The 12,960-nt window shown below is 43.9% G+C and overlaps 1 protein-coding gene across 6 annotated transcripts; it reads left to right on the forward strand.

Annotated features, from left to right (window-relative positions):
- The first annotated feature begins 17 nt into the window (after positions 1 to 17).
- Positions 18 to 12,958, forward strand: LOC118394569 (acyl-coenzyme A thioesterase 11-like). 6 transcript variants are annotated; one of them, XM_035787863.2, is made up of 16 exons: positions 18 to 166; positions 5,122 to 5,316; positions 6,174 to 6,243; positions 6,467 to 6,527; positions 6,661 to 6,762; positions 6,965 to 7,100; positions 9,049 to 9,202; positions 9,775 to 9,894; positions 10,136 to 10,274; positions 10,438 to 10,493; positions 10,607 to 10,673; positions 11,038 to 11,121; positions 11,312 to 11,445; positions 11,615 to 11,779; positions 11,898 to 12,024; positions 12,161 to 12,958. In XM_035787863.2, exons 2-16 carry the CDS (start codon positions 5,151 to 5,153, stop codon positions 12,341 to 12,343), a joined length of 1,764 nt encoding a protein of 587 aa, XP_035643756.1. In that variant the 5' UTR covers positions 18 to 166; positions 5,122 to 5,150; the 3' UTR covers positions 12,344 to 12,958. The 6 variants fall into 6 exon arrangements, with proteins under 6 accessions (XP_035643756.1, XP_035643759.1, XP_035643758.1 ...); XM_035787866.2 differs by having other exon boundaries at positions 10,136 to 10,217; XM_035787865.2 differs by having other exon boundaries at positions 9,829 to 9,894.
- The last annotated feature ends 2 nt before the right edge of the window (positions 12,959 to 12,960 follow it).

The following is a 12,960-nucleotide window of genomic DNA, read 5'->3' on the forward strand; positions in this document are numbered from 1 at the left end:
GGGTGGGAGGTGGTGTTGGCAGCAGTAGCCATTTCATGCTGCACCTTGTCCTACCACGCTGTCATAACAAGCTGAAACGCGCCCGAGATAGTCTACACTGTACATAGGTAGAGTGCACAATCTAAAAAGCCCAATGCGATATTCCTGTGCGTGTTATAACTTTGAGGTAAGTTCATCGACAAAAGCACCAGACCGTTCTTTGTGTCCTCGCTGCTTTGTTGCCATTTTGTTGATTTGTTACGTTTGGTCTGGTATGATATGAATTTGTGGATGTCCAGGCATTTCGTATGATATGTTACGATTTCCAATTTGTTGTGGCTAACATTAGCTAGATGCCTGGGTCATTCCTATCGCCCGGTGCCCCCAGGAAATATCACCTTATTTAGTGTAAAATGAGGATGCCAAAAGGCTTTACATATCAAGTTAGGTGTCCTTTACTATAAAAACGCAAATATATGGATGTCGAAGTGAATTTTATGAATTTTGTTTTTAGTGTGTGTCGGCGTTTTTACCATTTCCCCGGCTGCTATTCATCAACTTATGAAAAATATTAGCTATTAAATATACTGAACAAAAATGGCAACGCAACATGCAAAGTGTTGGTCGCATGTTTCATGGGCTGAAATAAAAGATCCCAGAAACTTTCCATACACACACAAGGCGTATTACTCTAAAATGTTCTGCACAAATTTGTTTGTAAACATTTCACAGGTGCACCTTGTGCTGGGGACAATAAAAGGCCACTCTTTAATGTGCCGTTATGATACACAACACAATACCACAGCTGTCTGCAGGAATGTCCACAAGAGCTGTTGCCAGATAATTGAATGTTAATTTCCTACCATAAGCCTTGAATGTTGTTTTAAAAAAAAAAGTTTTATCAGTTTGTCCTCGCAACTGCAGACCACTTGTAACTACGCCAGCCCATAACCTCCACATCTGGCTTCTTCACCTGTGGGATTGACTGAGACCAGCCACCCGGACAACTGATGAAACTGGGTTTGCACAATTGAATAATTTCTGCATAAACGGTCTCAGGAAAGCTCATCTGCATGCTCGTCGTCCGCACCAGGGTCTTGACCTGACTGCAGTTAGGCGTCGTAACCGACTTCAGTGGACAAATGCTCACCATCGCTTGCCACTGGCACGCTGGAGAAGTGTGCTCTTCGCGGATTAATCACGGTTTTAACTGTATCGGGCAGACGATAGACAGCGTGTATAATGTTGTGTGTGCGAGCGGTTTGTTGATGTCAGCGTTGTGAACAGAATGCCCCGTGGTGGTGGTGGGGGTGGGGTTATGGCATGAGCAGGCATAAACTACGGACAACGAATCAACAACCTGATCAACTCAATGCGAAGGAGATGGGTTGTGCTGCATGAGACAAATGGTGGTTACACCAGATACTGACTGGTTTTCTGATCCACATCCCAACCTATTTTTGAAAGTATCTGTGACAAACAGATGCACATCTGTATTCCCAGTCACATGAAATCCATAGATTATTCTACATTGTAGAATAGTGAAGACATCAAAGCTATGAAATAACACATATTGAATCATGTAGTAACCAAAATCATGTTCAACAAATAAAAATATATATTGTATTTGAGATTCTAAGTAGCCACCCTTTACCTTGAAAGCTTTGCACACTCTTGGAATTCTCTCAACCAGCTTAATGAGGTAGTCACCTGGAATGCATTTAAATTACAATGTAGAAAATAGTAACAATAAAGAAAAACCCTTGAATGAGTAGGTGTGTCCAAACTACTGACTGGTACATATATACTTTTCCTGAAAAACTTGAGGACCAAAAGACACGGCATGGTAGGAATGACCAGGGAAACGCTAATGTTAGCTAGGTTAGGGGTTAAGTTTTTTTTATTTATTTTTCTAGGCAAGTCAGTTAAGAACAAATTCTTATTTACAATGACACCCTAGGACCAGGGGGTTAACAGCCTTGTTCAGGGGTAGAATGACAGATTTTTCTTCCCCCTTATGTGCTGCCCTTCTGGTAGCTTTATGGGCCTTGCACAGCTGGTGAGCAATCAGCCCTTGGTTACTCACCAGCTCCCAATCAGCCCCAATTAGTCCTGACCGGAGAGACCGTCGAGACCTGGCAGGTCCAGCAGATGGAGCCATCGCCTCCTGATGTACACTCCGTCTGTCACCAGGCCTTGACGAGTCTCCCCCTGGTGGCTGACCTGCTGTACGCCACACCTGATTCTGGGGTCCATTCTTCGTCGCTGTCAGTGTCCTAAAGGGGTCATTGTCCTCGCTATCAGAGAGTATGCTCCATTAGACTACTTTCACCTATAGAAAGTCCCTGTGTCTATTGCCTGTGAATGTCAGTGGATATTTTGGCAAAAACATTGACTACGGCCATTATTTTACATAATTTTACATCTTTCATTGAGCATGATTTTGTCCTAAAAGTTATCCAAACTGCACAACGTTGCACTGAGGAAACAAAAAAACCCATCAAATATGGTTCTTTAGAGGTTCCTACACAAGTACATATTTTTTTATTGCCACGTTATCTCTATTTAAATATGCAAAATAATGAAATGTATCTGACCTTTTGCTCAGACCATGTGCTTACATCGCTCTGCGAAGGCTACTGCCCCAATTGAAGCATCATACCAACTTCTGCACCTCATTGGATTGTTTACAGACATGTCATCATATATTTTCATGTGTAGGAATTTGAAAATAGTAATATGGGGGGATGTGAGGGCCAAAAAGTGTATTTGCTGCCTGAGGGAAAAGATGGGCAGTAGAGAGTAAAGGGAAGGGTTAGCTAACATCCTAAGACTAAGTAGTTGCAAGTAGCTAAAACGTAGTAAGGAGTTGCAACGTTTATAATTAGCGAAAGATTTCAGTGATGAGATTCAAACACACAACCTTTGGGTTGCTAGATGTTCGAATTGTACACAAAACCCATCCACCCTACTTTCACTTTCTCCTTTCAAGTAAACCTATGTCTTCTGTCACCATAGCGAATGCAACATACACTACCAAAAGTATGTGGACACCTGCTCGTCGAACATCTCATTCCAAAATCATGGGCATTAATATGGAGTTGGTTCCCCCCTTTGTTGCTATAACAGCCTCCAGGCTTTCCACTAGATGTTGGAAGTTGGAACATTGCTGCGGGGACTCGCTTTCATTCAGCCACAAGCGCATCAGTGAGGTTGGGCCGATTAGGCCTGGCTCGCAGTTGGTGTTCCAATTCATCCCAAAGTTGTTTGATGGGGTTGAGGTCAGGGCTCTGTGCAGGCCAGTCAAGTTCTTCCTCACCAATCTCGACAAATCATTTCTGCATGGACCTCGCTTTGTGCACAGGGGCATTCTCATGCTGAACAGGAAAGGGCCTTCCCCAAACGGTTGCCACAAATTTGGAAGCACAAAATCATCTAGAATGACATTGTATGCTGTTTCCTTAAGATTTCTCTTCACTGGAAACAAAGGGCCTAGCCCGAACCATGAAAAACAGCCCCAGACCATTTATCTTCCTCCACCAAACTTTGCAGTTTGTACTATGTATTGGGGCTGGTAGCATTCTTCTGGCATCCTCAAAACCCAGATTCGTCTCCAGATGGTGAAGCGTGATTCTTCACTCCAGAGAACGTATTTCCACTGCTCCAGAGTCCAATAATGGCAAGCTTTACACCACTTCAGCCGACGCTTGGTATTGTGCCTTGTGATCTTAGGCTTGTGTGCGGGTGCTCGGCCATGGAGACCCATTTCATGAAGCTCCCGAAGAACAGTTCTTGTGCTGACTTTGCTTCCACAGGCAGTTTGGAACTCAGTAGTGAGTGTTGCAACCGAGGACAGACAATTTTTGCGCACTACATGCTTCAGCACTCGGCGGTCCCGTTTTGTGAGCTTGTGTGGCCCACCACTTTGCGGCTGAGCTGCTTTTGCACCTGGACTTTTCTACTTCACAATAACAGCACTTACAGTTGACCGGGGCAGCTCTAGCAGGGCAGAAATTTGACAGACCGACTTGTTGGAAAGGTGGCAATAATGCCACGTTGAAACTTACGGAGCTCTTCAGTAAGGCCATTCTACTGCCATTGTTTGTCTATGGAGATTGCATTACTGTGTGCTCGATCTTATATCTGTCAGCAACGGGTCTGGCTGAAATAGCCAAATCCACTAATTTGAAGGTGTCCACATACTTTTGTAATAATAGTATACCATACTAATTTGAGTGTCCCAGATTTTAGTTTACTTTACTATGTTACATCTAGCCTATTTGACCAGACTGGTACTTTGGAGTGAACTATTCTCTGTAGGTAGCAAACTGGCACCCCGAGTGAACTTCCATTCTAGCCAAGTACCTCAAATCCACAATAATTATTTGAGCGCAGACAAGAATCTGTCAATTCTTAAGCCTATGTTTGTCCTCTGTTGTTTGCCTTTCTTGGATTACTGAAATCCATACATTTTAATAAAACATGAATCAAATAAAACCACCGATTGTTTCCTCATTACTGTTACTCTAAGATGGCAACTCATCGCGAATGTGCCAATTGAATCTTAACAAGGTGAAACAGTCGGCGGTTGTATTTGATTAACATTTTATTAAAAAGTAGGTATTTTAGCAAACAAAGAAAGGCACGCATCTACAGAGGACAAACATAGGTACACAGTAAGGGTTTTAGAATGGAAATGTTTTCGGTATTGACTGCATGGTGCCTCGGACTCCGTACGTGGAATCATCGTAGAGGTGAGGTACTTAGCTATGCCCATTTATGCTGGTAGCTCAGATAGTTTAGCTATACACTTAGTCTTGATATGAAAATATGCTGCTTAACGTTATACGACGGTACTTTAAGCTGTAAAATGGAATGAACTAGCATTGCTATTTAGTCGGCTGTTAGGGGAAGCTCCTATCACTGCAATCACTGTGCAATAATCTGTCACATCTCCTGTGTAGATTTGAGGTTGGGTATGTCATGGGGCAGGCAAGGACTACTGCCACAGAGTTTTCTTTGCTATTGCTCTGTATTCTTCCTAAAACATTATTATTCTATAGCCGAATTTTGCATGGATAACATGTTGGTCACTCAAATGAAATGCATTTTCATTGACCAACGTTATATTACCTTTCCTAGAGAGGAGACATAAGATCTGAGACCCTAAGATGAGCAGACCCCAGGATGAGTTGGCAGAGGAGGGGGAGGAGGTGTTCAGGAACCTTACAGAGGTAAAGAAGAGCCAGATAGTGATGCCCTGCCATGCCAACCACCGGCAGGAGCTCAGTGTGGGTCAGCTGCTCAAATGGATGGACTCTACAGCCTGTCTTTCAGGTGTGTGTGTCTGTCTGTCTGTTTCTGTGTTCTCACTCACAATGGGCCTGTGGGAATGGCCTATTGATCCAGTTTTGGATTGAACAATATCTCATACACACCCGCATCATGTTCAGTAAGAACGGAGATGGCATAGTTTTTCACTATGAAACATAAACACAATGTAACACTAATATTTTGCGACACTGACTCTTACACTCACTAGAACCAACACACTTCACACACAAGGCTAAGTGTGTTGTAATGTTGAGCAGTAGCGAGCCGGGTACCTGAAGGCTGACTTTGGTTGTCAATTGAACAGTGTTTCTATCAGAGCTAAGGATAAGACCCAGATGCAGACAGTTCAAACCACAGAAGTTTATTTACAAAACCGGGGACAGGCAAATGACAGGTCAAGGGCAGGCAGAGGTTGGTAATACAGGGCCGAGTCCGTAAGCTGCAGGCAGACTCAGTGTCAGGTCAGGCAGAATTTTCTCCGACACATTGGTGCGGCTGGCTTCCGGGTTAAGTGAGCGGGTGTTAAGAAGCGCGGTTTGCGGGTCATGTTTTGTTGGACTCATGGCTCAACCTTCACCTCTCCCGAGCCCATTGGGGAGATGCAGCAATGAGACAAGATCGTAATATCACGGGGAGAAAAAGGGGGTAAAACTATTATTTTAAAAAAATAAAATAGTAACACGAGGAATCAATACACAGTGAGTAAAAAATAACAATAACGAGTAAAAATAACATGGCTATATAGAGGGAATACCAGTACCAAGTTGGTATGCAGGGGTACGAGCTAATTGAAGTAGCTATGTACATACACCCTCTAGACGACAGAAAGTGACAAGTCACTGTGTTCTTACTCACAACAGCTGAAAGGCATGCTGGGTGTCCTTGTGTCACCGCCTCGGTCGATGACATCCACTTTGAACACACTATTGGGTAAGTGTCTGTGTTGTTGATTCACCTTCCTTATTATAAGTCATCAAAGTCGTTCTGGACTTTGTTCTTTGACAAGAAGCCTTGGTCCGTGTGGTATACCGTTACACATTAGACATACAGTAAAGAACTGGAGCCACAGCTTAGATTCTGGATTTGTTGTTTTTACCATGCCTAGTGTGGTTGACATAATACACTAGTGGAAATGGGTGTGTGTGTTTTTCAGGGTTGGACAGGTGGTCAACATCAAGGCCAAAGTCAACCGAGCTTTCAACACCAGCATGGAGGTCAGGCCATGTTCAAACCCTATAACACCTTAATAAAACCTAGAGTTTTATCCTAACGGATGGATTTCCGTCTGGACAAATAGTTGAATTCCTGTGATTTTTATCCTTTATGATGCTTTGTGTGTGTCTCAAGGTTGGCATCGTGGTGAACTGTGAGGACCTGTTCAGCGATAGCCACTGGAGGGTGTGTCAGGCATTTGCCACGTTTGTCACCCAGCGCACTACGGGAGGAAAGGTGAGATTTGATTGGGGACATAGTGTGTGGAAGAACGTTGATGAAAGGATACAGATGGTGTGTAAGAGTTGATGATGAGTAATGTTGAGTTGACTGTGTGCGAATGCTCTCTATAATAACCTGGTGTGTGTGTGTGCATGCATTTGTGTGCGTGCGTGCATTTGTGTGTGTGCGCGTGTGTGCGCGTGTGTTCACTCCACAGGTACAGCTGCGTCCGTTGGTCCCCCGTACTCAGGCGGAGCAGGTTGAGCACAGCCTAGCAGCTGAGAGGAGGAGGATGAGGCTGGTCCACGCTGACATCATGAAGGACCTGCTCACCAACAGGGCCTTTCAACAAGGTCAGTCGCCGTGGCAATGACCTCTGCAAGAGGACTATTATCACTATTGGAACTGTAATGGTGTATGACACTTTATGCCACAGTGAATTCGGAAAGTAATCAGACCCTTTGACTTTTTCCACAATTTGTTAGGTTACAGCCTTGTTCTAAAGATGACAAAATTAATGTGTTTTTATCTATACACTATACCCCATAATGACAAAGCGAAAACAGGTTTTTAGAATTTTTTGCAATTTTATAAAACAAAAAAAACAGAAGTAGCTTATTTGCTCCTGAGTGGCGCAGCGGTCTTAGGCACTATATATCAGTGTTAGAGGTGTCACTACAGACCCTAGTTCGATTCCAGACTGTATCACAACCGGCCGTGATTGGGAGTCCCATAGAGCGGCATACAATTGGCCCAGCGTCGTCCAGGTTAGGGTTGGCCGGGGTAGGCCATCATTGTAAATAAGAATATGTTCTTAACTGACTTGCCTCGTTAAATAAAGATAAAATGTACATAAGTATTCAGACCCTTTGCTATAAGACTCGAAATGGAGCTCAGGTGCATCTTGTTTCCATTGATCATCCTTGATGTTTCTACAACTTGATTGGAGTTGACCTGTGGTAAATTAAATTGATTGGACATGATTTGGAAAGGCACACACCTGTCAATATAAGGTCCCACAGTTGACAGTGCATGTCAGAGCAAAAAACAAGCAATGAGGTTGAAGGAATTGTCAGTAGAGCTCCGAGACAAGATTGTGTCGAGGCACAGATCTGTGGAAGGGTACCAAAACATTTCTGCAGCATTGAAGGTCCCCAAGAACACAGTGGCCTTCATCATTCTTAAATGGAAGAAGTTTGGAACCACCAATACACTTCCTAGAGCTGGCTGCCCGGCCAAACTGAGCAATCGGGGGAGAAGGACCATGGTCAAGGAGGTGACCAAGAATCCAATGGTCACTCTGACAGAGTTCCAAAGTTCCTCTGAGGAGATAGTTGAACCTTCCAGAAGGACAACCATCTATGCACCACACCAGCAATCAGGTCTTTATGGTAGAGTGGCCAGACGGAAGACACTCCTCAGTAAACAGCGCATGACCGCCTGCTTGGAGTTTTCTAAAAGGCACCTAAAGCCTCTTAGACCATGAAAAACAAGATTCTCTGGTCTGATGAAACCCAGATTGAACTCTTTGGCCTAAATGCCAAGTGTCACATCTCGAGGAAACCTGGCACCATCCCTACAGTGAAGCATGGTGGTGGCAGAATCATGCTGGGGGGATGTTTTTCAGCGGCAGGGACTGGGAGACTCGTCAGGATTAAGACAAAGATGAACAGAGCAAGTACAGAGAGATCCTTGATGAAAACCTGCTCCAGAGCGCTCAGGACCTCAGACTGGGGCCAAGGTTCACCTTCCAACAGGACAACGACCCTAAGCACACAGCCAAGACAATGTAGAAGTGGTTTCGGGACAAGTTTCTGAATGTCCTTGGTGTGTGGCCCAGCTAGAGCCTGGACTTGAACCCAATCGAACATCTCTGGAGAGACCTGAAAATATCTGTGCAGCGACACTCTCCAACCTGACAAAGCTTGAGAGGTTCTGCAAATACAGGTGTGCCAAGCTTGTAGCGTCATACCCAAGAAGACTTGAGGCTGTAATCACTGCCAAAGGTACTTCAACAAAGTACTGAGTAAAGGGTCTGAGTACTTATGTAAGTCTGATATTTCAGTTATCCATTTTTTATACATTTGCAAACATTTCTAAAAACCTGTTTTGCTTTGTCATTATGGGGTATTGTGTGTAGATTGATGAGAGGAAAATACACAGTTTAGAATAAGGCTGTAACGTAACAAAATGTGGAAAAGGTCAAGGGGTCTGAATAATTTCCAAATGCACTGTAAGTAATGTTGAGTTTGTGTGCTGACAGGTGCTGTATTAACCTGTGTGTTTATGTGTGTGTGTTAGTGGAGGTCCAGGAGGCTGAGAAGGCAGTGCCAGCCGAGAGGACGCAGGTAGAGAGTGTAGAGTTGGTTCTCCCTCCTCATGCCAACCACCAGGTCAACACGTTCGGAGGACAGATCATGGCCTGGATGGAGAACGTGGCTACTATCGCTGCTAGGTACCTCCCACACACACACACACACACACACACACTGCTGAACAATAAATCAAATGGCCACCCGGACTACCGGGCCACCCCAAACGGACTATTTACATTGACCCAAAATCCCCCCGCCCCCCTCTGTTTTTACACTGCTGCTACTCCGTTTATTATCTATGCTTAGTCACTTTACAAATGACCTTGACTAACCTGTACCCCCGCATATTGACTCTGTACCAGTACCCGCTGTATATAGCCTTGTTATTGTTATGTCATTTTCATGTTACTTCTTTAACTTTAGTTTATTTAGTAAATATTTTTAAAAAAATAAAGCTTGTAAGTAAGCATTTCACGCTAAGGTCTACACTTGTTGTATTCGGCGCATGTGACAAATAAAATTAGATTTGACACACACGCACTGTTAAACAAGAACAGAAAACACCACACAAGCAGAGTGTGATAAGAATGTAATTACACCGTATTGTAACATCTTCGTCTTCATCCTTCACCTCATCTTCCTCCTCCTCTCATTCCTCTGCTCCCTCTTCTCACTCCTCCTCTTCCTCCCCCTCCCTCCTCCTCCTCTCCAGTCGTCTGTGTAATGCCCACCCCACCTTGCGGAGCATTGACATGTTCCATTTCAGGGGTCCCTCACAAGTGGGCGACCGGCTGGTCCTCAAAGCCATCGTAAACAACGCATTCAAGAACAGGTGAGCTTTAAATCATATACTTTATAAAGCAAGGCTATAAATTGGTTTCACTGTGACAGTTTTCTGTATTTGAGTCTTTCAAATCAATGGTGATAAGGATCGGGAGAACTTGTGCTCACATTATTGATTGATTTTTTGAGTAATTGTTTGATTCATCTTGGATAATTCAAATTTCAGTCATTAACTTACATTGGAATGTTGAGTTGACCTGAGATGGTCATGTGTCCCTGTGATGTCGCAGCATGGAGGTGGGCGTGTGTGCAGAGGCCTATCAGGGGGAGGAGCCTCTGAGGCACATCAACAGCGCCTTCATGATCTTTGAGGTCTGCGACAGGGATGGCAAGCCCTGCACGTTGCCAAAAATACAACCTGAACCCCTGGTCAGAGTCAACCAGTTCTCATTCAAATTTGAGTGAAATTAGATTTTTAAAATTATATACATTCCTATTTGGATTTTTATTAGCAGTTAATGAACTGTAACTACCTAAGGAGCCTATTTCACAGTATGGTCCTCCTGTCTTATTAAACCTCTTTCACTGACAGGAGGGAAGGAGACGGTATCAGGAAGCCATTGCAAGAAAGAAAATACGACTTGACAGGTGAAGAGAAGGATACTTCCTCTGAGTAACTTTAATTGTGACTGCAATGTAGCCAGCAAAGTGTGTGGTGCACACAATAGAATATTGTAACAGATTTCTGTGTGTCAATTCAGGAAGTACATAATATCCTGCAAGCAGACCGAGGTGCCCTTATCTGTACCGTGGGACCTCAGCAACCAGGTAAAGGACGCAGAGAGACAGTACTGAATACACCCTCTGGTTCTCACTCTACATAGCAGTTGAAACAGTTTAGAATAGTACATAGGTTAGAGTTGAAATGTTGATTAAGATCCAAGATTGATCTAGAATGATTAGCACATCTTAGTCACGAGTAAGACCAAAGGTCATACATTTTATGGACTGTCCAATCACTTGGGCCTTGAAATCAATTATAAAATGTATCGCCAGGTGATAGCACATAGCACTTTAGCACTCACGCTATGTCATGTAACTCTCCCAATGAACACATTGTGCTTACTGTGTTTGAAGCTGAACAAGTGTCAAATGGGAACAATAACTTTGAATGCATTTTGAATGGCTGCAGGTGTACCTGAGCTACAACAACGTGTCTGCTTTGAAGATGCTGGCTACCAGAAACAACTGGGTGTTAAACTCTGAGAAAAACAAGGTGAGCTGGGTTGAGACTTTTATTTAGGCCATCCACAAGGCATAATGGATAGGGAGCCACTGTGGGACACATGCTATGGCCTCGAGGGACCAGAGTTTTTCTCGATCACAGTGCCAAACTAGGAAATACTCTGGGCTCATGTTAAATTCATGACTAATCATGGCTTATGTAATCCCCCTCTGGCCCACAGGTGAGCCTGTACACCCTGGAGCAGAAGCAGGTGTTGAGTTTTAAGATTGAGTTTGAGGCAGAGGTCCCGGCTGAGAGGTCCTTCATGGTGCTCTCTGACCTCAGCAAGAGAGTGGAGTGGGATCCAAACTACGAGTGGGTATCTTGGGAATCTGTATGCACAGACAGACAGACAGACAGACACACACACAAACACAGGACCCTCTAAATGGCGTATAATGCCTCAAGAGTATACAGAGCAGCCTCCCGCACTGCATAGTCTGTGTCACTGGCTTCTCCTGATTTCATGACTTTCCCTGTGTAGGAGGTGTGAGCTGATTCGTAGGGTGGACGATGATGACTTTCTGTACCGCGTGGTGACTCCCTCCATATGCCGGGGTGGGGTCAGTTGCAGCTCTTCAGCCAATCAGGGAGGGATGGTCCAGGACTTCATTCTCCTTGCCTCCAGGAGACCACCGTGTGACAGCGGGTGAGTGGCAGACTGACAGGCGGGCAGACTGACTGACGGGCAGGCAGGCAGGCCAGACCAGACCAGACCAGACAAATAGAGAGACAATGTGATAGAAAGATATTTTTTTATCTTCAAGGGACCCTTATGTTATTGCTCTGCGTTCGGTCACTCTACCCACACACCCTCCTACAGAGGGCTACAACAGAGGGGAGGTGCTGTGTGCCGGCTTCAGCATCATGGAGGTCTCCAACACTGTATCCAAGGTAAGAAAGTGTGAAACCAGTAACAAATTGTTTGCCCAATGTGTTTGCAGTCTCTTGAATTACCACTGGTAAAATGACCATGACCGATGGCAACTTTAATGATGAGGACAACTCCTATCCTGTTTGGCACTCCTAGATCTCCTACTTCAACCAGGCGTCTCCCGAGGTCCTGCCCTACATCTCCACAGACATCGCCGGGCTCTCCTCCAGCTTCTACGGCACCTTCTGCACCTGTAGTACCTTCCTCCAGGACAACAGGGACAACCCTAACCCCAAAGACCAACCACCCTCCCCCATACTGAATAGTACACTACTGTAACCCCCTATCCTCACCACACCTGACCCCCTCACCTTCAATGAGTATTGTGCTGATGGATTTAACAGACTGCCATTAGATGATCTGATGAAGTTCAAGTCTTCTTTTATTAGACTGAATAATGTAAGGAGCCTGTTCATAAATCTGTTTGTGCTGTCTTGCCAACTCCTATGGCCATTGACAATGACCGTAAAATATATCTGGGACCAGGCTAATGAAAGAGGAGCATCTACAGCAAACATTTTTGGGGCGCTGATGGTTTTTAAACAATGTTTTGCATCTCCAATTATAACATGTGAAAATGATATGAGATGTAAATTGTATTTTAAGTTTTCCAGAGAATGAATACTAACGAGATGTTTTTTTTATTGAGAAGAGCTCTGTATTTTCAGAATACAGAAAGTAACACTGCATTTGATGTCAGATGTGTTTTATGATGTTTTTTATGATGAGGCATTCAAATGTTTCAGCCAAGTTACACATAAGATAAGAATATCATATCTTTAAACTACAGGCATTAAAGTTATTTATATATAAAAAAAAACAATTGAAACTACAAAGATGATTGTACAAAATTATTGCTAACAATTTTACAATAAATATTACAATTCAATTGAATG

The sequence above is a fragment of the Oncorhynchus keta genome, chromosome 15 (genome assembly GCF_023373465.1).
Source record: "Oncorhynchus keta strain PuntledgeMale-10-30-2019 chromosome 15, Oket_V2, whole genome shotgun sequence".
Lineage (NCBI taxonomy): Eukaryota > Metazoa > Chordata > Actinopteri > Salmoniformes > Salmonidae > Oncorhynchus > Oncorhynchus keta.

What these genes read in the sequence shown, in the direction of transcription:
- LOC118394569 (XM_035787863.2), top strand. Translation starts at nt 5,151, where the DNA reads ATGAGCAGACCCCAGGATGAGTTGGCAGAGGAGGGGGAGGAGGTGTTC. An exon ending in CTTTCAACACCAGCATGGAG is followed by an intron (nt 6,528 to 6,660) that starts GTCAGGCCATGT and finishes GTGTGTCTCAAG; the next exon opens with GTTGGCATCGTGGTGAACTG. An exon ending in AGACCACCGTGTGACAGCGG is followed by an intron (nt 11,780 to 11,897) that starts GTGAGTGGCAGA and finishes TTTATCTTCAAG; the next exon opens with GGACCCTTATGTTATTGCTC.